This window comes from Pseudorasbora parva, chromosome 25 (genome assembly GCF_024679245.1).
Source record: "Pseudorasbora parva isolate DD20220531a chromosome 25, ASM2467924v1, whole genome shotgun sequence".
Lineage (NCBI taxonomy): Eukaryota > Metazoa > Chordata > Actinopteri > Cypriniformes > Gobionidae > Pseudorasbora > Pseudorasbora parva.
This window is the reverse complement of record NC_090196.1, coordinates 6,665,861-6,691,905: the sequence shown is the minus strand read 5'-3', so window position 1 is coordinate 6,691,905 and position 26,045 is coordinate 6,665,861. Positions and strand designations below refer to the sequence as shown.

The window sequence follows — 26,045 nt, the reverse complement described above, 5'->3', positions numbered from 1 at the left end:
CTCTTCTGGGACATCTAAATGCTTTCTAGCAAACTTCAGAGGGGCCTGGACATGTACTGGCTTAAGCAGGGACACACGTCTGGCACTGCAGGATTTGAGTACTTAGCAGCGTAGTGTGTTACTGATGGCAGCCTTTGTTACTTTGGTCTTCTTACACTGAAGTCTCACAGCAGCCAATCACAGCAGTGGGCGTTTACACTGAAGTATCACAGCAGCCAATCACAGCAGTGGGCGTTTACACTGAAGAATCACAGCAGCCAATCACAGCAGTGGGCGTTTACACTGAAGTATCTCAGCAGCCAATCACAGCAGTGGGCGTTTACACTGAAGTCTCACAGCAGCCAATCACAGCAGTGGGCGTTTACACTGAAGTATCACAGCAGCCAATCACAGCAGTGGGCGTTTACACTGAAGAATCACAGCAGCCAATCACAGCAGTGGGCATTTACACTGAAGTATCTCAGCAGCCAATCACAGCAGTGGGCGTTTACACTGAAGAATCACAGCAGCCAATCACAGCAGTGGGCGTTTACACTGAAGTATCACAGCAGCCAATCACAGCAGTGGGTGTTTACACTGAAGTCTCACAGCAGCCAATCACAGCAGTGGGTGTTTACACTGAAGTATCACAGCAGCCAATCACAGCAGTGGGTGTTTACACTGAAGTATCACAGCAGCCAATCACAGCAGTGGGTGTTTACACTGAAGTATCACATCAGCCAATCACAGCAGTGGGCGTTTACACTGAAGTATCACAGCAGCCAATCACAGCAGTGGGCGTTTACACTGAAGAATCACAGCAGCCAATCACAGCAGTGGGCGTTTACACTGAAGTATCACATCAGCCAATCACAGCAGTGGGTGTTTACACTGAAGTATCACATCAGCCAATCACAGCAGTGGGCGTTTACACTCTCACCACAGACATGCCCGGTTTAAAGAGGCTAAACTCAGGGTAGGAAAAACGTTTCATTTCTAAATTAGACCAATTTTTGATGAAAAAAAAATCATACTAACATTATAAGTACACCACAGGAACCATGATACAAAATACAACAATGCAGTTCATGACCCCTTTAATTTTAGGGGACATGATGACCTACATAATATATTACAGTAAAATGAATATAATTCGTTAGAAACCACAACCATCAAAAAAGAAGGATAAACAAAATGACTGAAATATTCAGAGAATCTCTGGTTGCTCCGTCAAGTGTGAACACCTCACACACTCTTTGAGTTCATATACAATATGATTTCACAGAATAGCCTAATTGTGTTTTTTTTTTTTTTGGCATAAAATACAATACCATACCATGCCAAAATACTTTACAAATGTTACACCACTGATGAAAACTGCGTCAATTATAAATGTATGAATTCTCTTACAACATAAGACAAACAGTTGTTGATAATAATCTCTGCCCTGGTTATGTCATTCATTGACACGAGCACGAGCCCCATTGAGTTCCGTCACTCACGAATCCAGTCTCTTCGTCTCACACACGCGCGCGTTTGCCTCCAACACGATTGAAACAGCACGAGATGTGTTTTTTTAAAAGTTGAACTGTTTTTAACTTAAGAGCGGGTGTTTAAATAGCAACGCTACGTCGAAAATAATGAAGGACGCGACTTAACATCCGTCATTCTGACGCATGCGTCCTCCAATTAAAAACAGCGCAACGACAGGTCCCGTGTGAATGAACGCCCCCCAGAACGCGGGTCATCCTATCGAGCCACTGAAGGGTGTCCGTCCATCCTCTTACAGTGCGTAACCATGACAACATCCCCGGATGGTGGAGCGCGAGGGTAGACAGGTGTTGGGTTGCGCAGAGGAGAGACACCCACGCGATCGCTCCACACTTTCCCATGTATCCTGCCTTCATCTTCTGGCCGCGAGGAGCGTCTCTATCGGGAACCACCATGGTGCATCATTCTGGATCCATACAGTCCTTCAAGCAGCAGAAGGGTCAGTGCGAGCGCTGTGTGTGTGTGTGTGCGAACGTGTTTTTGGGGGAAAGTGCTGCTGCGGGCGGCTGTGCTTCATGTCCCGGTTTGGAGATATGGTGAACTTCACGATCAAGTGTTTGACGCAATCCGCTTCTCTCGGGATGCCAGTGCAATGTAATATCGTTGTCGCGAACGTGATAGATCACGAGTGAAAAAAATATTTAGCTTTTTATGCATTTAGATCTCATGGATTTGGATGTTTATGGCATAGGAGAAGTTTTCAAATAGGCTGATGATATTTTACTTTATTTGTATTGTCCTTGTTTGATCCCCTATTAACAGATCATATCTGTCTGATTTTGATATCATATCTACTCATCTGTGATGGTTTGGGTATTTGAGTTTTATTTGCATTGGAATGGATGTTGGTTCACTCTCATAGCTGCAGTTTTGGTGACTATGATACAGTTACTGGGAAAACACTTTGTATTGATCTCCCATGATCTTGCTTAATGGGGTCGCCACACACACTAAGTGTTCATCTGGATATTAAATCACAGTGTGTTGAAAACCACTGCTCTCTGGACGAAACTTATCATTCACAGTGAGATGGACAAAAAAAGAGCCAATTTTTAGATTTTAGTAGCTCACCATAAGATGAAAAGGATAACTTTAGAGCATGTTATGATATTAGAGGCATATGTTGCCCTTTGTTTTGATATAATGTGCATTTGATTCCTGTATAGAAGACATTAGATACAGTAACTCGCACAGATATGATTACAGTGCTCAGAGTGAGGTCAGAGTAAACAAAAGCACTTTCAAAAGCAATTCCATTACAAGATGTTATTACAGAGACTGAAACGAGAGATTGAAATGGTTAAACGGCTGTAAGACAGAACTGCGTTGGCCTTTAGTAACTAGTCTGTGTATTTGGGTGTAGATTGTTCATCTCACTCAGTGTATCTAGTCTATTTTTGCATCAATCTCCTGCAGCAGTTTAGAGAACTGAAATCCATAGCAGTTGACAATACTTAAGACTCTGAACATTCTCAAATATTTTAGTCACTTTTTTAGCAAAATGCAAGTGATAATCAATCAAACAATGATATGATATTAATAATAATAACTAGAGGAAGTTGAGTAAAGTTTACAACAGCTAATGTATGTGTGACCTGTGCTGGTAATTGAGTAAATGTAATCTGGATCAGATTCCAAAAACGAATCTAGCCAGCACTGACTAGCCATATAAAGCTCTATTCCTGCCATCAGCAAACCTGTAGAAAAGTCATCAGGTTGAGTGAATTACTTCAGGCATTACTGCATAATATCTGGAATAGCTGTGCTTTTAGATCTAGTAATTATATATAGTGGTAGCAAAATAATCCAGAATAACATCCTGGTTACACAAAAACTACCCAAACACTGGGTTGATACGTCTGACCCAGGATCTGAGTAACACAAAAACTACCCAAACACTGGGTTGATACGTCTGACCCAGGATCTGGGTAACACAAAAACTACCCAAACACTGGGTTGATACGTCTGACCCAGGATCTGAGTAACACAAAAACTACCCAAACACTGGGTTGATACGTCTGACCCAGGATCTGAGTAACACAAAAACTACCCAAACACTGGGTTGATACGTCTGACCCAGGATCTGAGTAACACAAAAACTACCCAAACACTGGGTTGATACATCTGACCCAGGATCTGGGTAACACAAAAACTACCCAAACACTGGGTTGATACGTCTGACCCAGGATCTGAGTAACACAAAAACTACCCAAACACTGGGTTGTTACGTCTGACCCAGGATCTGAGTAACACAAAAACTACCCAAACACTGGGTTGTTACGTCTGAACCAGGATCTGTGTAACACAAAAACTACCCAAACACTGGGTTGTTACGTCTGACCCAGGATCTGAGTAACACAAAAACTACCCAAACACTGGGTTGTTACGTCTGACCCAGGATCTGAGTAACACAAAAACTACCCAAACACTGGGTTGTTACGTCTGACCCAGGATCTGAGTAACACAAAAACTACCCAAACACTGGGTTGTTACATTAAGATTTTTGGGAGTGTTGCAACATTTCCATTTTCATTTATTTGGATTTAATTGTGGCTATTAATGTAATCTAGATTACACATTTTTGGTATTCTGACTACTTTTTAGATTACTTTTAACCGAACTCGTTTATCACATTGATTTGAAAAGACTTTTGTACCATACTGTACCGATATAAAAATACAAAGAGAAAGAAAATCTGTTCCATTCCATTCTAAAAATGATATTTTTTATTAACAACATTGCATTGAATATTACATTAAGTCAGGGTTTCTCAGACTGCGGTCGGTGATGTAACTGCTGTTAAAAAATGAAATCATAAAAAAAAAAAAAACACAAAAAAACTATCAAAATAAAACATTTACTAAAAAATATTTACAAAATATTTGTTTACCTGCGTGCCATGTAACCATTAAGTTAACCTGATATCAGAGATTATATCGGACAATATTATTTATAATTAATCTTAGGGGTGCTTCATGTAAATATTTTTGGTCAAAGAGGTTCAGCTGACACAAACGTGTGTGTGCGTTGTGTGTGTGTGTGTGTGTGTGTGTGTGTGTCCACACAACTCCACAAACCTGGAGCTTCTGAACGTAAGCAGTAGACTTTTATAGAAAGGAATATTTAAAATATAACACACATGTATAATCTGTGATGGCGTTTCTTGTACACCCCAAAGCAGCAAAATGAGCTCGACCAATGGCACGAGTTTAAAGTTCTGTCATTTGATCTAGGAAGATATTTGGAGGAGTGTTTGTATATAAGCAGATCTTAGGCCCCATTGACTACCATAGTAGGGGACTAAGGTAGTCGATGGGGCTCAAAATCTGCTCATATACAAACATTCCTCCAAATATCTTCCTTTGTGTTCAGCAGAAGAAAGAAATTCATGCAGGTTTGGAGAGTAAATGATGACAGAATGTTCATTTTTGGGTGAACTGTCCCTTTAATGCACGGCTAGTGTGGCCAACCAATGGATGCAGAGAGGGGCGTTTTCTCTTATTATTTCAAGCAATTTCATTTGATGCCACTGTGATTACACAGCTCCCCTTTAAGCATAAAGACAGTGGCCTGTGTTTATATTCACATCCTCATACGTCGACATGACTCTATCACGGGCATTAGCTATCGATCTGAGAGCAAACACACAGATTATCACAAGCATTAAAGCTTTTTAATGACTCGTGGTGAATTATTTAGGGCTCGTGCAGGATGCCAGGACAGAGGTAAAGCCATTGAAGCTCTTCAGGTGATCGAGGAATTTACTTTTATTATAAGCAGTCATTTAGATCAGTGCACTTATTACAGAGGCATTCCGCCTGGAGCAATGACTTGAAATCCATGAAGGTCTCCACAAACGTAAACTAGAGTCAGGTAGTGCAGTGGATAATCTGAGCAGTGCAGTGGGAACGAGCAACCTGAGGCTGATGATGGCGCCGCAGAGACCTTCCATCACTTCACAGACTTACACCAATATTATAGGAGTCTCGATTGTTCATATGGATACCATAAGACTTTATTAGTACCATAAATGAACCAGGCCACACCTAACCTGGATGCCAGCCGGACTCAGCCCCGCCCACAACATTTTTAGGTCGAGCAGTTCGGTCTGGACTCGACCCATAGAGGAGTATTAGGAGTATCCTGGGGGGTAAAATGTGTGTTATTTTGGCAAGGTTGCCTATTAAAATTCGCACTCATGGGTCTATATATCACATAATGGTCGCTTCACCAAGTGGAAATGGAAAACAACCCGCGAAAAAAACGCGGATTTGGCAACAGTGCAGTTGAGCTCTTTTGACATTTGACAACTAACGTAATGCGTCACTCCGTTGCTCTGATTGGTTGTTGGTCTGTCCAATTGAGGTATTTCCTGGTTGGGTTAAAACACGCCCCATCAGACTCACGTCAGGCTAGGCCACACCGACAATTCAAGGTTAACTACAGAAATCTGATATTAGGACAGAAATTGCAGCACTGTGCTAAACTGATCTGGGGCGTGTTTCCTGTACAGTGACAGAAGCTGCCGTGGTTTGATGTCATTCTGTCACACATCTGTCGTTAACATGGAACTGTTGATATTGATATTCTTAGCGGGTGGAGTAAGATAATAATGTCTTCTAATTCAATTGTTCAAGATTGAATTAAAGATATAGTTCGCCCAAAAATTAAAAAGAGCAAACATTAGCAAAAAAATGCATCCATCCACCATAAAAGTGCATCCATCCATCATACGGAAGAGAGTGAAGCTCTCCATCCATCTTTTTTTTTACTTTTATGATGATAGATGCTCTTTTATGATGGATAGATGCTCTTTTATGATGGATAGATGCTCTTTTATGATGATAGATGCTCTTTTATGATGGACAGATGCTCTTTTATGATGATAGATGCTCTTTTATGATGATAGATGCTCTTTTATGATGGACAGATGCTCTTTTATGATGATAGATGCACTTTTATGATGACAGATGCTCTTTTATGATGATAGATGCTCTTTTATGATGGACAGATGCTCTTTTATGATGATAGATGCTCTTTTATGATGATAGATGCTCTTTTATGATGGACAGATGCTCTTTTATGATGGATAGATGCTCTTTTATGATGATAGATGCTCTTTTATGATGATAGATGCTCTTTTATGATGGACAGATGCTCTTTTATGATGATAGATGCTCTTTTATGATGATAGATGCTCTTTTATGATGATAGATGCTCTTTTATGATGATAGATGCTCTTTTATGATGGACAGATGCTCTTTTATGATGATAGATTCTCTTTTATGATGGATAGATGCACTTTTATGATGATAGATGCACTTTTTTATCCATCATAAAAGTGCATCTATCCAGACACTGGACCGCCATTCTCTTGTGAATGCACGTACGACAGTTAGCGAAACCCTTTTAATGGCAGATTATTGCTAACATGGCATCAGGACCATAGACTGTAAAAAAAGATGGATGACGCACTTTCACTCTCTTCCGTTGTACAGAAGTGAAGCCGCCAGCATCCAAATATGGCAAGAAAATCTTTTCATCTTGAGTCTGGTCTGTAGTGAGCGTGAAATGGAGCCTCGGTATCAAGGCCCGTCCACACTCCCTCAGAATCGGTCTGTACAATTTACTGCAAAAGAACTAGAAAAGTAGAGAGCTGTCAGTGCCCTATATAGGGGATAGGGAACGATCAGACAGTGCACTATATAGGGTATAGGGAACGATCAGACAGTGCACTATCTAGGGTATAGGGAACGATCAGACAGTGCACTATATAGGGTATAGGGAACGATCAGACAGTGCACTATATAGGGTATAGGGAACGATCAGACAGTGCACTATATAGGGGATAGAGAACGATCAGACAGTGCACTATATAGGGGATAGGGAACGATTCAGACAGTGCACTATATAGGGGATAGAGAACGATCAGACAGTGCACTATATAGGGGATAGAGAACGATCAGACAGTGTACTATATAGGGGATAGAGAACGATCAGACAGTGCACTATATAGGGGATAGGGAACGATTCAGACAGTGCACTATATAGGGGATAGAGAACGATCAGACAGTGCACTATATAGGGGATAGAGAACGATCAGACAGTGTACTATATTGGGTATAGAGAACGATCAGACAGTGCACTATATAGGGGATAGGGAACGATTCAGACAGTGCACTATATAGGGGATAGAGAACGATCAGACAGTGCACTATATTGGGGATAGAGAACGATCAGACAGTGCACTATATAGGGTATAGGGAACGATCAGACAGTGCACTATATAGGGTATAGGGAACGATCAGACAGTGCACTATATAGGGTATAGGGAACGATCAGACAGTGCACTATATAGGGGATAGAGAACGATCAGACAGTGTACTATATTGGGTATAGAGAACGATCAGACAGTGCACTATATAGGGGATAGGGAACGATTCAGACAGTGCACTATATAGGGAATATACAGAATATAGGCTATTAAAAGAGACGCTTCCAGAGGTCATAGATCCTCTTCTTAATATCATTAATTCATCCTTGACATTAGGATATGTACTGAAAACTTATTATTAAACCACTTATTAAAAAAACGCAACTTGATCCTAAAGAATTAGTCAATTACAGGCCAATCTCAAATCTACTGTTTCTGTAAAAAATACTAGAAAAGGCAGTGTCTTCACAATTATGCTCCTTTTTAAAAAATAATTGGTATATGTGAGGATTTCCAGTCAGGATTTAGACCGTATCATAGTACTGAGACTGCTCTCATCAGAGTTACGAATGATTTACTCTTATCATCCGATCGTGGTTGTATCTCTCTATTAGTGTTACTCGATCTTAGCGCTGCATTTGATACTATCGACCACAATATTCTTCTGAATAGCTTTGAAAATGATGTTGGCGTTAGTGGAACTGCTTTGGCATGGTTTAAATCGTACTTATCTGACCGTTATCAGTTTGTAGCAGTAAATGAAGAGATGTCACACCGATCACAAGTTCAGTATGGGGTACCGCAAGGCTCAGTGTTAGGACCGCTGCTCTTCACCCTGTATATGCCACCACTGGGAGATATCATTAGGAAGCATGGCGTTAGTTTTCATTGTTATGCTGACGATACTCAGCTCGAGTTCTTACTAGAACCAGGATGTATGTTCATATTAGCCCAGTTCTGTCAACACTGCACTGGCTCCCTATCAAACATTGCATCTACGCCAATGTTAGTCTCTCTGATTATCCCGAGGTTTACTGCAGTTGGCCAGATCAGGGCCGTTTCCAGATCAGATGGTGGACCTGCGTCTGGACATGGCCAACGCATTCTGGAGTGTCTGCTGAGACCGTGTCAATTGGTGTCTCCTGTGAATTTGCCTCACCGGCACATCATCCACAATAAACCTGTCTCCGGCGCGACGACTCCGATCCTTCAAATATTCATATTTTTGTGTAATCGACGAGCCATCCTCAATAAACCCGTCTCTTGCGTGATACCCAGAAATGTTGAATATTCCGATCTAATATGATTTCTGACCTGTAAGGTTGCCAGAATAATAATCATACCCTGTTTTTTTTAATAGGCGAGAGGAGAACTGGCACCCCGACTGAGTCTGGTTTCTCCCAAGGTTTATTTTTCTCCATCATGCCCTGATGGAGTTTCGGTTCCTTGCCACTGTCGCCTTTGGACTAAAGGAAGGAAAACTAAACAGATTAAATTAGCCCATTAACACATGCACATTATCACAGTTTACCAATTTACATTTAATTCTGGCATGTTATTTAGCTCTGTTGGAATAGCTGTTGGAATAGCTGTTGGAATAGTTTTGTTCAGGATCCAATACACAACAATACATGTAATCTATATTATAAATATCCCACATACTTTCATTAACCCATTTCAAGCATGTAGTCTTTACTAATGAAAACAGATAAATACAGTTAATACTATAGCATACTATGGTAGTGTTCTTAAGAGCAAAAACACATTCGGTGTGTCACAAAAGTGATTCTCTTCTTCTGGGTGGAGGAACAAAGGTCATGGCGTTTGAAGGTCGTTTCTGATGATTGACATCACAGAGTTTATCTGTGTTTCGGTAAGGATGTGTGAATGTTATCATACTGGTAATTCACACTTACAAATAATCAGATAAGTAAAGAGTGAATAAATAATCAGAGTAAAGAGAATGCGTATTTGGCATGCCCCCTGTGGGGAGGATGCGAGATCAGAATTTGGCCCGAGCCCAGAGTACTCTCCCCGTCTCTCTCTGGGATAGGAACCAGCCGAGAGTGAGGAGTCGTGGTGGCAGAGGGTGGCAGAAAACTGTTGAGAAGCATAGGTGAGTCGGCTATGTAGCTTTATTTCAGTCAAGACCACTTTAGCATTCAGTTTGGATTGGTATGGCTCTGTTCTGGGCAAGAAATCCGTACGCAGTCATGCAGCCTAGCATTGATGAGAGCAGGGAGACCAAGGGTAGGGGTAAACAGAACAGATCGAACATGTATCACAGATATCATTGATGTTAAATCAGGGTCTCAAACTCAATTTACATGGGGGCTACTGGAGGTAGACTCTGGGTCAGGCTGGGCCGAATCAAGTTTTCCACAAAAAACAAAAACAAAAAAACAAGAGCACAACTGATCCAATCTTCTCAATCTTTATTATTAACAGTTCTGCCAGAAAGACTCGGAAGAATTAATGCTGTAACAATAACATTTATTTAGGAGCTCAGCAAGCAATCAAGTTCTTTGGCGTAGGCCCCATTTGTAATTCACATTCCGAGGGTACGGAATCTGCGTATCCTGCCTGAATACAGAGGCAGGGGCGCAGCTCACCCCCCGCGAAGAACGAAAGGGGGCCATCTGGTGGTGGTGGGGTGGATGGAGGGAGAGATATCCTGAAGTCTTCAGGGTAGAGGGGAGATCCCATCTGGTGGTGTTGAGGATCATATGAAAGCCTGGCTGGTTGTGTAGGGGGGGATGGAGGAAAGGTCCCATCTTGGTGGTGGTGGGGAGGATGGTGGTGCTGAAGCGGTAGTATCTGCGAACTCAAACATGAGTAAGTACAACCTTTATATGCTCCGGTAAAGGATGTGATTGGATAGATGAGAAGGTAATTAGTGACGTAACGATTGAGTCTTCCTGGCAGAACTTGCGCTAACTTCATTTCTTCAACATGAATGTTTCTTCTGAACATGAACTGTTCCTCTGAATTTGAACATTCCTTTCTGAACATGAATGGTTCATATAGTCTTGCCTACTCAGTTTTTTTTGTATATTTTTAATTATAGCCTATAGAAATTAAATCATTATGTAATACTGAAATAATAAATGCTTTTATTTTTATTTAAAATAATAGACTATTTCAAAGCATAACTAAGTCAAACAGAACAGTAAACAAAATTCTTGGTCTAATTCTAGTTGGGAAATCTATTTGGGACTATTTGCAAACAATATTTTGCATTAATTTGCGTCAAATATTTTATTAGTCCCGCGATTCTTTGCATGAGTGATTAAATACGTACATCCGCTGCTTATATTTGAGTTCCTCAGTCGTCTAATAGTAGAAGGTTACGAGTTCTATCCGCTCTCATATCGTTTTCTTCTTTATTAAAATGTTCATTGATGATTGTATATTAAGAGCATGGACTCGTTAGCCTGACAAGCCAGACCCACATCAAGATGTTTGGTCTGGAAACTCACCATTGACGGCTCAATCCGAGGGGCGGGATAAACGGTTGACTTTCAAACTCCCTCTGCACAAGGTGAAGCGGAGCTCGTTGACAGATTCAACTTTCGCCGTATCCGGTCAGCAAAACTCCGAACACATCTTCCCTTTTTAATAATGACTTCAGTGCCGTTCTTTGTTCTTTTCTCAGAGGAAAGCTTAACTCCAAGTCTTCCAGAGTCGCGGTCAAAGCTGATTAGAATGACCGCCGTTCGCCAGTTCCTGTGTTTACTCGAAGCACGCAAATGCAACGCGGCCATCATTATGTTAAGCCCCGCCCACCGACTCTATACCCGATGTGATTGGCCCGACCAGAGTTTGGCGTTTACAGCTCAGAAGTGTATTGAGAGTTGCTAGATGACACTCACGGCACATTAGATTTGCTGCCGCTAGGGTGCGTCTATTTGTGTGTGTATAGTTTTGTGATTTCTCCAGTCTCTCTTCGCACCGGAATTAAGCGCTAAAATGACGCACTCGTCTGTGTGTGTGTGTGTAAGTTAAAACGGAGCGAGCGTGAGCCAAAAGAGAACGTGAACCCTGCCTACTTTGATTTTATTGGCCATCTGAGAGGTAAGACCACATTCGCTTCGACTGTCTGATCAGACTCTGTTCCTGTCAGTCACGAGGTGTCAACCAATTGCATGAAGGAGGGCCGAGCTAACTCTCTCTCTCTCTCACACACACACACACACACACACACACACACACACACACACACGAAGTGAGGAAGAAAGCGTGGCAAGCGCGGCACACACAACGACTCCGCAAAACGATAATTTTCAGAACAACTCACGGGCCGCACTAACACTAAACTTTGATGTCAAATAGGGGGCCACAAAATATCACCCTGTGGGCCGCAAGTGGCCCGCGGGTTTGAGACCCCTATGTTTAAATAATTTAATGCACAACATATTTCAAGAAATATGTGTCTGATTCGAAATGGATTATCAGAAGGCCAAGTCCTGACTGGACGACAGGAGGAGCTGGGGATGGAGGAGGGTAAATAGCTCCTGAGCAACATGATAAAGCTGCCGATACTGAAGGACCTTAAATATAGGGGTGCTGTGATAGATAGGCGTCGTATTCCTATAGGTAGACGCGGATCAGCTGATGTAAGCTTGACTGATGTGACCTGCCAGAACTAGCGCAGTGCACGGTATAATCCTCTCATGCTGATTGGGTAGACCGTTTGAACGTGTTCCTCCCGAGACTTTGTGAATAAAACACCATAAAGATGGAACACCATTGCTTGCATGAACAGCAGGTTTGTGTATTTTCCGGAAACGTTAATCTAAAAGAGCCCAATTCAACAAAAGCACTGACGGGAGTGTAAAGCCCTGCGTGTGATCTACTGACGACACACAAATGAAAGAACACATACGCAGTCGGATCATTTCCATAATGACCAACACAAAGCGAAACAAAAGTGTACAAAAACCGCTCAGACCCCGTTCTCGATCACGCAATCATTACTACACAGCGCGGGGAAGCATTGAGATCAAACAGCACTGTTGTAGAAATCTGGAGAAATATTGTGTCATGAATGAACAGGTTATATAAGGCTCTCCCGTCCACAAAAAAAATCACCAATATTCATCATGGATTTAATGTAGTAACTCTAACTGTTAACATGGTTGCAGAAATAGTCAAATATGTGAAATATGTGAAAATCATTTCAGGGTTTATATAAACTTTTGAGAGTGAAATTCAGGAATTTTCAAGGGCTTCACACTTTTTCCAGCACTTCAAAGTTCTAAATATTATTAGATTTTTCAATTTTAATATTATTTTTAACAGAGCCCGACCGATACCGATATTAGAGAGTAAAAAAATTCAGAAGTCGATATATCGGCCAATATTCTTTCCGTTTATAGTACAGTAACAGTCAAAAGTTTGGACACACTTTCCCAGTTTTTTCATGTTGGTCTAAACTAGATTTACAGGTACCGAAATAGTGATCAAATGTCTAAAATCACTTAATAAACTTCACTGTAAAAATATAGATTAACCCTTATTAAAGTTATTCAGTCAAGAGCCGTGAGTGTCATATTGTTAATAAAAGATCATTTTCAATCTCAGTTCAAGCTTAGTGCTTCACTATAATAATTAATATTATAATGCAAAACAACAGTAATATTGCCACCAAATCAGGTGCTGGTGCCACTATCTGTAAAACGTAGTGCTACTGTTCTCAGATGGAGCCCGAAAATCACCTTGCCTTTCATAGATGTTGCGTCTGAAAGGGAAACTCCTACAAATGCATAATAAGATCAGCTGCAAAAATAACCCTGTCCACACCTTTACAGCGCTAATGTTTCACTGCGTGTCTTTAGGAAATCCTCACAGTAGTTGTTTAACACCAAACGAGGGTTTGCGCTAGAGCAATCTGTTAGTAAATCTGTCCCAGTGTGTGTTAAATATGCTTAAGTGATGGAAAAATTACCTTTTAATGGTCAATTTTCATTTAAAACAAATCCAGGTGTTGGACAAACAACTACAAACTGGTCTTAAGCGTGTTTCCCAGACTGAGCATGCAAGCTGGGATAGAAGCAAACCAGTTTTGGCCAGTTTTTGTGTGTTTTGCTGTGAGCAAGGATTGCAGTTCTGCTTCAAAGAATGGCCCCTGAAGCTTCCACAGATGTCTGACTGAGCCTCGAATATCCACTGACCCCAGAGCCTCTCCTGTCTCCAAATGCCGAATGACAAAATAACTACCACAGGAAACTGGCATTTCTACATTACATTTTTTATTTTTATTATTTGGACACGAACTTTCCAGTTAAATGAAAACAAGACTTTGCTCAAACAGTGCATTCCCTTGACATAAGAGTGATGTGTGGAGACTGAAAAGGAAGATAGTTGAGGCAAGAGAAAGAAACGTCCCAGTCGGGGAAGGTGAGATGTGATGGGATTAGAGAGAAAGAGACTCTTTGATGTTCAGGCCTCTACCAGAAGAGTGGATTTTATATTCAGTTTTGTCCACATCAAAGCATGTTTGGCCACAGACTCCTTCACTGGCACATCTTATCACATTTTTCTGGCAGGAAAATGCATTTTCAGCATAATATTCTACACAAATCATTCATTTGAGTGATGGTAATGGATATTACACTAATTAATGCTCTCCTAATACAATTACATAATTAATGGAAAATCTGCAATTTAGCGCTTATTGGTGAAAGCGTGAGATGGATTCTCAGCTAATAATAACTGTATGAAGTGTGACAGACGGCTGTGAGTGTGTGGTGGGAGATGGGCATAGAGGTAGATACACTGGGACGTGTCCTCTGCACTTCTGATAATACGTAAAATCACCCCCCCGCAAATGTGTTTACACAAAGGCTTTCAAGTCAAGTCAAGTCGGATTTATTTCACAGCAAAAAATGCTTATCTTACTTACTATTTTTGTCTTGTTTCTAGTCAAAATATCCCCAAAAAAATGTTTTTTATGACATTCCAGGAAATCCCTTATTTGGACAAAGGCAATCCTGCTATTGCTGTAGTGGACACATGAAGACAATAAACACACGATTATGACAGTGTATGGTTTATGCTTTTCACGTCACCTCAAGGGATTTTCATAATGTACTGTTGACATAGCCTTTATTACAGTATAGAAGTTAAAATAAAAATATATTAAAGGTGCACTATGTAGTATTTTTGCAGTAAAATATCCATAAACCACTAGGCCGGTATAGGCATGTGCCGATATCAATTTTTCATGTTGCGATTAATTGATGTTGATGTTCAATTGATATCAATTGAAGTTTTATCAAGATATACAATATTATCACGATATTGAAATAAGTTGCAAAAAAAAGTGTTGCCATAGCATAACAGCTTTAAGAACTATTTTTGTAAGAACAAAAATAACAATGTTTAAATACAATAATGCACCAAAAATATATACAGCTCTGGAAAAAAAATTAAGAGACCCCTCATTGAGAAATCAATGTTATGTGGTCTCTTGATTTTTTTCAGAGCTGTAGAAGTACAATTTTCAAACAGATTAAATTGCAAAAAAATTAGGCTATAAAGAACAACAGGTAGGCTTACAAATTACAATAAGGGCTCATTAGTTTATGCATTAACTAAGATTGAGCAACAGCTACATTTGGTACAGAAAATAATGTTTTTGTTAATGTTAGTTAAGAAATACTGATCATTGTTAGTTTTATCTTAGGTCCATTAAAAGTTATTTTGATTTTAATGTTATTAAACAGTAACTAAGAAATTAACATAGAATGATTCATTCTTTATAAGTATTTTTCATTGTCAGTTTGGTAATAATGAATTAACATGTTAACTAATGAAGTCGTATGTCTCAAAGTTTTACTGAACAATAACAAATAATCAGAACAGTTCTAATCATTAGGGCATGTTGTAGGCCTAGTCCAGATTAAAACATGAAAATGTTTAAGTTTGAAAATAAATAGCCTATTAAGTCTTTAAGTATTAAGAATTTGGTGCTTTGATGAACAACACTGAGATTACAAAAACGAATGGCTGTTTTAAAAACTACACGCGGTTTTTGTTTGTTTGCGGGGTTCCCGGGGTAACCGCCGCATTCTGCAGTTCATCAGCGCCCTCTGCTGTCACTGAGCGGCACTTTAGCAGCGCGTCTCCTTCACCGGTTCAGTCATGTGCAAACGCACGTTGGGCTTGTTTACATCTGAGCGCGTGTCCCTTTGACGCAGAATACAGCGGTGTTGAGCATTTATACGGTTGATGGGCAAAGTATTCTTGAATGCATTATAAAAAAATTATAAATTGTTAATAAATTATTATTTACGATATTTTAAAGTGCCCACAATAACAATATCGTGCATATTCATTATCGTGATAAATCGCATTATCGAAAATCGGCACATGTCTAGGCTGGTGTTATATATTTTGTTAATTTGAGTACTTACAATATCCCAAATGTTTCCAACGATTTGTAAATTGTGAGAAAATTGCTATTTTAACTAAGAACCGGGACGTGTCTGAGGGAGTGTCATATCTGCGTTACCCTCGGTTTTATTCTGCAGAAGCGCTTTTCTTTTAGCAGTGTGAACATGTCACAGCAGTGCCGAGCGAACACACAGAGTAACGTCAGAACATAATTTTAAACACACTTAAATGTATCTAATATGATAAACAGAGCTGCTTTACCTTATAATCATGACCGGAAAAGCGACTGTGTCCCGTCCCGTCATAATAAAAGTCCCGGTGCTCGCGAGGCGGGTATTTGTAACGTAGTAACGTAACATAGTAATTTGTAACAGTAACGTTAATAACCGCATCCATGAACATAATTTCTGCCCGAGTCCTATTTTTCACCGGCTGTGAGGTGAAGACCACATGTCCCAAGATACTGCGCTCACACTTGGCGTCATCAAACTACACCTTTGTTTAGAATAGGCGCCCTCCAGTGGACGGAAAGTTGCATAGTGCACCTTTAATAAAGTATTTTTGTTTTGTTTTTTTACGTTAAATGTAAAATGTGTACTTTGAATGCAATGTAAGTCGCTTTGGATAAAAGCGTCTGCCAAATGCATAAATGTAAATGTAAATGTAGACAATTAAAAACAAGAGATAAGTTTAAAAAAAACTGTCAGTTAACCATAAGAAAAAGATGGTATTTTGACACACTTGACGTTTCTTTCCGGCTCAGTTCTGAAATGATGTCTGTGCCCCTGGAGATGAGTTTGGGTCTGTTTTGATTTATCAAATAAGACACTGAAGTTGATTTAAATACATGCTATCAAACTCATTTTAGGTTCAGGGCTGGATTAGACTATGGCCACGTGGATTAATCTGGATAAATCCTTTTTTTCTCTCCACGTTTTGGGCTCTGTTCTTACTGAGACAGCATTTTTTTAAATGAATCTCAGTGTATACATCTGAAAACACAAGTGTTGTAGTCAAGACCACCATTAATGATGTTAATGCACGGGCAATTTAGTGATATCCTTGTAGTTGTGGTCTTGACTGGTCTTGAGATAAAATCGTGAGTCCTCTAAGTCTGAGACCGAGACAAGACCAAGACCTTCAAAAAAGGGTCTTAAGACCGGTCTCGAGACTTCAATATTAGAAAACACTGTTGGAAAATAATGAATGCTTAGTTATTGGATTCATTCAAAACAATCAAGAGAGCAGCCCATGTTGAAGCTTTGTTGTGTCTGTATAGCGGTTATTTTGTACAATCTTTATATTACGTTCCTGACTGAAAACATGAGGTCAGTTGCATTGTGTGCGATGTTCCAGCATATAGTTAATGGTGATTTTGCGACAGACAGTTGAGTAATGGGACATTTTTCTAATCAAATGATTGTGTCAGAAAAAAAGCAACTTTTTGTCTGATCTCCCTGAATCATTTTAGTGAGATTGTATGAAGTTTTATACACACGCAGATGTTTCAGTGTGGAAAAGCAGCTTTTTGAAAACACTTGGAAATTATATTGTGGCCCAAGAGATATTCAACAGTCCAAAAATAGCTTTGTTGAAGCGTCAGCAGCTGGTATCGCAGATCTACATGCTAAACATATGCTGGGTTAAAAACAACCCAAGTTGGGTCCATTCATTGGGTTCAAACAACCCAATTTCTGGGTTTGTCCATTTTCAACCCAGTTGGGTTGTTTTTAACCCAGCATATGTTTAGCATGTAGATCTGCGATACCAGCTGCTGACGCTTCAACAAAGTTATTTTTGGACTGTTGAATATCTCTCAGATATTTCAGGTATTTTCACACTTGGCTTGTTTAGAGCATTTGTTTTGGAGCCTGCCACACTATTTTCCCTTCATTTATTTGTTTAGGCATCGGGGGTAATTTCTAAATCACACAGGGTCCACATTTAAGACTTATTCCGTGCAAATAGGGCTAAAGCCACTCTTAAGCCCTATTTGGACGGTAATTGTTTCTCATGGGGATTGTAAGGTATTTTTTATTATTTACAGGGAACTGATTTAATTTCCAGAGTGTCTATTTACACCAAGTCCAAATATCGCACCTTGTTGGCAAGTGTTATTCAGCGGTTTGTTGGGCCAAACAGGATTAAAAACCAGACGCTCATATTTTAACGTCTTCAGTGGCATCAGTAGAGCGTACGGCTTAAGGATCGTACGACCGACCTGGGTTCGAATCAGCCTTTGGCGGAGCTCACGCTTGTCTCTTTTACCATCACATATCAAATCGGAAGGGCATTTACTTTTTTAAATCAAAAATTAAGAAAATGGTCTAAAAATGGAAATAATGCGCCCAATGAAATGTTTAATAATAATTTTAGGCTAGAGTTAGTGTTAGGTGTAGCGAGGGCTTTTATTGTCCCATTCATTTAATCATTTTAACTCTGTGTTTTTATTGTATCCTGTTATTGTACAACAATACTGAGGTGCAAATAGTATGTCAAGATAAAGTAGAAATGACATCTAATTACTATTTACACATATTGCAAAGAACTGCTACTTTTATATGATGTAAATAAAATATATATATTTTCAAAAATTAATTAATAAATATCATCTACACTGCAATAAAATGCTCTTGTTTTAGTCTAAATATCTAAGATTCTTAAATCAAGATGTTTTACTAGATAAGTAAAATAACAATATATATATATATATATATATATATATATATATATATATATATATATATATATATATATATATATATATATATATATATATATTATGTTTTCTTGAAAATCAAATCAAAATGAAGTGAGTTTTTGCTTAAAACGAGCTAAATGATCTGCCACTGGGGTAAGAAAATCTGTTATTTTCATCTTGTAAATAGCCGCTGCCTTTAATTTCTGTCTGAATCCAGAATAGCAGTGTTTTTCTCCCACCATCCGCGTAAAAATCCCCGGCCAAATTACCTACTTTTTTTTTGACAAACACCAAGGTCATGTGGTGATGTAATTGCCGTCAGAATCCACATCTCTGTGTTTTCAAGAAGAGATCACTTCAAAATGTACTTTTTATGTCCACTGCAGAGCACCGTACGGTTGCTCTTCACTGTAATTTGGGTGCATTTTAAAGACCTAGACTTGTATTTATAAAATGCAAGCATTTACAAGAGCAATATATTTCATCACCGCTCAAAAGAGAAAGAGAAAGAATGCACGTAAACATTTGAAACGGGCCGTTATTACGGCAGTAATAAACCCTACATACGTTAGATTAGCAGCATTATGTTTACCTCTAAATAAGAGGCTGGATTAACTTTAAAAGGAGATCCATTTGAGATAAATACAAAACAAAAAACCATTTGGTGTTTATATTTTCTCATTTTTAAACAGGAGACTGAAATAATTAAATAATATTTAGGATATTATGTTCCTATCATTAAAAGGAATATTAATTTATTCTTATTATTCCAAGCAACAGACAAACATGCGAGTGACCACGTGAGCAGCGTAACCAGGATCGCAAAACTCGCTCCTCCGCCGTGAATAAATCACCATCAGAGGTGGCATGTTCATTTATTTTTATGGACGTCCACATGAGAAACAGTTACGAATAGGGCCGAATATCACACAGAAATAACTTATTGATGGACGACGCTGTGAGCAGAATCCCAGAGTGTTGAAATGTTGCCTTGTGAAAGCAAACCCAACCAAGAATAACTTTGTAACAGTTTAAATGCCTGTTTCGGAAAAAAGCAAACAATCTACAGCTCTGAAAACATCTTTATCTTCCTGTGGACTGATGGAAATGTGCATCCTGACTCCAGGAAGGCACAGCACTGAACCCCTGTCTTTATATATAGCTGCAAAAAATGCTCTTCTTATTCAGCAATTTTGTCTTGTTTCTAGTCTAAATATCTAACAATTCTTAAATCACGATGCATTTACTATACAAGTAAAATGCCATAAGCAATTTGTTCTTGTTTTGTTGATCAAAATTAAGTTCATTTTTGAATGAATTTATGAAAATAATGTGAGTCTTTACTTAAAACAAGCAAACTGATCTGCCAATGGGGTGAGAAAAAATAATCTTGTTTTTGATTTAAATCTTGTTTCTTGTTTCCGTCCCAAACAGAAGCAAGATAATATTTTTTGCAGTGAATAAGACATGATTGGATCACACAATCTATTTTTTTTTTTAGATTTTTATTTTATTTTTCTCCATCATGCCCTGATGGAGTTTCGGTTCCTTTGGTCGCCTTTGGCTTGGCTCGCTCAGTTGGGGACACTAAAATTGTGATCTGAGTTATTCAACTAAATATACAAATAAAATCTTATTTAAAGTCTTATTTAATTCTATAAACTATAATACTGATCTGCCAACATTGTCTCTATATGATAAATTAAAATAAGCTGATAACATCACTGTTTTCTCCAGAACGACTGTACATCCAAATCACATTTTGTTGCAGTATTGTCCTGTTTAACACTGTGAAGCTGCTTTGACACAATCGTCACTGTAAAAGCGCTGTATAAATAAAATTGATTGATTGAATCTGAGGATGTGCCATCTGGTTACATTAAGCACAATGTAATGAAAGCCGGACTACTGGAAGAGATCCGACAACCAAACAGACAAACACCTATCACAGGCAGAACTAGCCCAGCACCCTTTCTTTCAAGAGGAACCACATGTGGCAAACACACGAGGAATATGACAAGAATAAGGACCCAGCCTGTGCCAAATAACCCACACGTCTCAGCTGCTGCCACGACAAGTATAATAGCTACTGTACTGACATCTTCAAGCGGAGCACCGAAATCAATTCCAGCCAGCACAATAACAGAAGGCGCTGATATATGCCTCGGCGCTGCTGAAACTTTATATGCCACAGTGCTGAATACAAGCAGTAGTCCTTCTTGGAATCAACAATAAAGACATCCCTTATAAAGAAACCACGCGATACTTAGAATAGCAGGACAAAAGAACGGACAGATTTCTGTTGAAGCAGTTATCGTGTGATTCTGGCTGTGCGGTGGTCATGATGTTCTGATCCGTGGCCGTGCAGCACACACACAGATTGGCCAGACATGAGGACTTCCTGCGATATGGGCAGCTCTCCAGTGAGTTAGTGGGAGGCTGATGGTCTCAACGTCTCTGAGCTTGGTGCCGCATTCGGTTCTGGCTCTCATGTGTACGTTTTTAAACTGCGAAACTCCATAAATGAATCACGGTTCTCCCCGAAAGACTCAGGAGGCGAGAATAACATTTGAATAAGATTTATTTACAAATCTTAAAATTTATTTACGAATAGATGAAATGATAAAGTTCTTTGGCGTAGGCCATATTTTGAATCCGGAGGGCAGCGGATGCTTGCAGTTCCTGCCTGATGTTACGTTCGTGAACAAATCATTCTTTTTGAACGAATCTTTTAGGTGAACGAATCGTTCTCGTTCACGTAGTCTATTGACTCATGTTTCTGGTTCACTGAAATTCCTCCCTCCATCGCAGCGTGGCGCTATCAGCAGCGAGCGCATGCGCAGCGCTGTCGACTGTTTCATTTTTCAAAGAATGACAAAACCTCAAGCCAATAGCATTCGAGTATGACGGAGCATGTGATTTGTTGAATTCAGTGAACGAATATGCCCTTTACTGACCAAGAGGCTTTGAGTCTGACTCTGAACAAGAAATCTCATTCGTGAACGAATTGGTACATGTCATTAGTTCGTGAACTAAATGAACCAGCTCTGAACAATAGAGAGCGAACTCGTTCGTGAACGAACTGGGCTACCTTTGTGGTCATTTAGCATGCGTGTCAGTCTCGTTCAGCAATCAGCAGAAAGCGGATGCAAAGCACAGTTATAGACAAACCTCATGTTTATAACCCCATGTTTACCATAATCCCAGATATATGAATGTCTAAATGTCTGACCAAACAATTAAATGTTAATAATGCAAGAAAGCATGCTTTGGTAATTTGAACCACTTATTTAGACTTATTGTATTTAATGAGTAGATTATGCACATTTTAATAGAGCAACATCAGTTTTTTTTGTAAGTAAATCTAAATTTTTCGTTGACTTAAAGGGGGGGTGAAATGCTGTTTCATGCATACTGAGCTTTTTACACTGTTAAAGACTTGGATTCCCATCCTAAACATAGACAAAGTTTCACAAACTAATGTTGGACGTTTGTTGGAGTATTTCTGTGTCAAAAATACTCCTTCCGGTTTCTCACAAGTTTCGGAGAGTTTTTTTCGTGTATGGCTCGGCTTGACATTACTAGAGCGGAAGGTCCTTGTATGGGCCGTACGGGCTCTTCTCCCGGTAGGGTGCGCACGCGTGACTAGAGCGAGAGAGGAAATGAACACTCTCTCAGCTGCAGATCCAGTCGTCCGTGAACACTTATGTCGGTTATAGGCCGCGCTCCACTTTATTCCTATGGGTGACGTCGAGCGACTTCAACGCTTCAGCACAGCATTCTGGGAAGGCAGCGCTGCATTTGAACCGATTTGAACGCAGAAATGACGGGAAGCTTCACAACATCGCTTCAGTCGCGTCTCAAAGTGGATTTCCACGGTCACTGCTGTCACAGGACTTCACCAAATCATACCAAAGAAGTGTGTTTTTGACGGAGCGGTCCCAGCGCTAAAGGTTCGGTCCTGCTTTGGAAGCAGCCGGTGAGTAAAACTGCTTCAAATGTCTGTGCTGTTGCTTATCGTCGCGTGAGTAAACATCAGTAAACGACACGATCGCGTGCTTCGTCATTCAAATGCGCTAACGGTTACTCCATTGCTGTTCTCTGTATAACGTTACACTAGTCTGACGTGCAAAACAGTTTTGCTTGCTACTGCTAAGGTTTAGTCGCATACAATAGTCCATAAACCGAATCATGTCCTCATAAACTGCGAGTAAAGACACACAAATGTTGACAGGCCACTAAATACAGTACATACCACAGAGACGGACGTCCTGCTGCTGCTGTTTCTCCTGTTCAATTTATTTCAGCCTCCGAATGATTCTGGATCATATCTATTAGCTGAGATCGATAGCCATGGGTTTCTCCACGCTTGAGGACGTCACCGCTTTGTTCGCGCTCATCATTCTTTAGCTCCGCCCACACGATACGCCTCCAGGCGCTCGTTTTTTTCCGGAAAGACTCGGTACAGCCCATATTTCTTTTATAAATATAATAAAACTAAAGACTTTTCTTAGATATGAAGGATGCAATACTACTCTATAGGTACTCAAGATTGACATGAGATTGACTGAGTGTTTCACCCCCCCCCCCCTCTTTTTCGTCACCTGCGGTCAAATTTATGTAATATAAAAAAAAATAGTTACTGAACGAATCTGAACGAAACATTTTGGTGAACGAACTGAAAATGAACGACTCTTAAAAGAATCTAAATTTTCACCACTACTGCCTGAAGATGAAGGCAGGGGTGAATAATGGCTTGATAGATAATTAGTGAATGATGTGACCTTTGAGTCTTCCAGCTCCCATTTCTTGTAATAATAATAATAAAAATAAGGAGATATTTTAAAATAGTGTGCATATTTTCTTAAAGTGTTAGTTACTATATATATATAATAAATAAATAAATCAAAATGTCCCTCTGGGGCTGACAGGCGGGGCAGAGAGATCGGGGGTCCGGGCGACGCGCTCAGCCGGGACCTTCCCGTGGTAGGGCGGATCTGAGGGCCGTCCTTACTGCTAGGAAGGCCTCGTCTAAGAAGTCCTGACGTCAGAGGCGCAGGACTTCCGATGGCAGTCCCCTCCGGGAGAGTTCCCGGTGCCGGTGCTCGGTGCCATTGGGGGGGGGAGCATTTTTTTGCATTTTTTCTTCTGCGAAAAGAGGCTATACACGGGTCCCTCCCCTCTACAGAGAGTCGGGCTTTTACAGCCGGTACTTCATAGTTCCAAAGAAGGATGGAGGGTTAAGGCCTATTTTTAGATCTGCATCAGCTAAACAAAATGCTCACGATAAAACAGATCGTGTGTCACGGCAGGTCCGAGGACTGGTGTGTCACAATAGACCTAAAAAATGTATACTTCCACATCTCCATCCTTCCGCACCACAGACAGGTCTTCAGGTTTGCTTTCGGGGGCGAAGCTTACCAGTATTGAGTGCTGCCATTCGGCCTAGCTTAATCACCCCACACTTTCACCAAGTGCGTGAATGCAGCTCTGGCTCAGGTGCGACTCCAGGGCATTCACATGCTCAACTATATCGACGATTGGCTGGTGTTAGCATAGTCAAAACAGCGGGCGTTCAGCATCGAGATGCTGTTCTCGCCCATAGGAGAGTGTTGGCGCTAAGGTTGAACGGAAAGAAAAGTGTGCTGGCACCTATAAGCTGCAGAGCACTACTTTTCTGGCGGTAGTCTGGGACACGAAAATAATGTCGGCTCGGCTATCCCCTCCCAGGATAAAAACGATCCTGGATACCGTGAACCAGATAAAGCTAGGTCAGTCACTCACTGTGAAACACTTTCAGAGACTGTTAGGGCTGATGACAGCAGCGTCCAACGGGGTACCTTTTGGCCTGCGGTACATGAGACCCTTACAGTGGTGGCTCAGGACCAAGGGGTTCTCCCCGAGGGGAAACCCTTTTTCGCTTGATCAAGGTCACGCGGTGCTGCCTATGTGCCTTAGTGAAGTGAAAAGATCCTTGGTTCCTGTCCCAAGGTCCAGTTCTGGGAGCTCCTTGTCGTCGCGTAACGCTAACGACGGATGCCTCCCTAACTGGCTGGGGAGCGGTCATGAGTGGCCGCTCGGCCTAAGGTCTGTGGAGCAGTCGTCAGCTCTCCTGGCACATAAACCAGCTGGAGCTGATGGCTGTGTTTCAATCACATAAAATCAAACACTTCCTCTCAGACCTGCGGGGCCGCCATGTGTTAGTTCGTTCAGACAACACTTTGGTGGTCTCGTATATAAATCACCAGGGGGGGTTGAGATCACGTCGGTTGTGGAAGCTGACGCATCACATGCTAACATGGGCCCAGGGCAAGATGCTCTCGCTCAGGGCGATGTACATCCCGGGGGTCCTGAATGTAGTGGCAGACTCCCTGTCGAGGCAGGAAGTGATGCCGGGAGAATGGAGACTCCATCCCGAGGTGGTGGAGGAGCTGTGGATCCGCTTTGGGCGAGCCCAGGTGGATCTGTTTGCATCTCGAGAGACGACACACTGTCCAGCATATTTCTCCCTCATGCATCCAGTCCCGCTGGGGCTGGACGCAATGGTACAGACGTGGCCGAGGCTGCGTCTGTACACCTTCCCCCCTCTGGCGTTGCTCCCAGGAGAGCTGGAGAGAGTCCGCCGGGACGGGGTTCAGCTTTTACTGGTAGCCCCGCTCTGGCCGGGCCGAGTACGGCTCGCCTACATTATGTCTCTCCTAGAAGGTCCTCCCTGGGAAATCCCAGTCAGGAGAGATCTTCTTTCGCAGGCCGGGGGGTCAGTACTGCACCCGCGCCCGGATTTGTGGAAACGGTGGGCTTGGCCCCTGAGGGGGCCCAGTTCATAAACACGGGTCTATCTACTGAGGTGATAGAGACCATGTTGCACTCCAGAGCACCATCCACAAGGAGACTTTACGCACTCAAATGGAGAGTTTTTGTCACATGGTGTACGCACCAGGCTTTGGACCCTGTTAACTGCCCGGTCGGTTCAGTTCTTGAGTTCCTACAAGAAAAATTCTCTGCAGGGTTATCCCCGTCGACACTGAAAGTATATGTGTCGGCGATATCTGCTTATCATATTCCATTAGATAATGCATCATTGGGGAAATACCCTTGGGTCATGCGTTTCCTTCGTGGTACTTTGAGGCTCAGACCTGCGGCACGCTCAAGGGTGCCTACTTAGGCAGTGGCACCCTCTTGTCTGGAGTTTGCACCAGGAAT

The 26,045-nt window shown here is 41.0% G+C and overlaps 1 protein-coding gene across 3 annotated transcripts in view; it reads left to right on the top strand.

Moving 5' to 3' along the window:
• Positions 1-450: 450 nt before the first annotated feature.
• The window catches only part of ano3 (anoctamin 3), a 167,725-nt gene continuing 142,130 nt past the window's right edge, over positions 451-26,045 (top strand). The window contains exon 1 of one of the 3 annotated variants that reach the window (XM_067437075.1): positions 451-1,969. In XM_067437075.1, the coding sequence (XP_067293176.1) occupies positions 1,870-1,969 (100 nt within the window). In that variant the 5' untranslated portion in view covers positions 451-1,869. The remainder of the gene's footprint in view (positions 1,970-26,045) is intronic. The other 2 variants (XM_067437077.1, XM_067437076.1) reach the window with 2 other exon arrangements.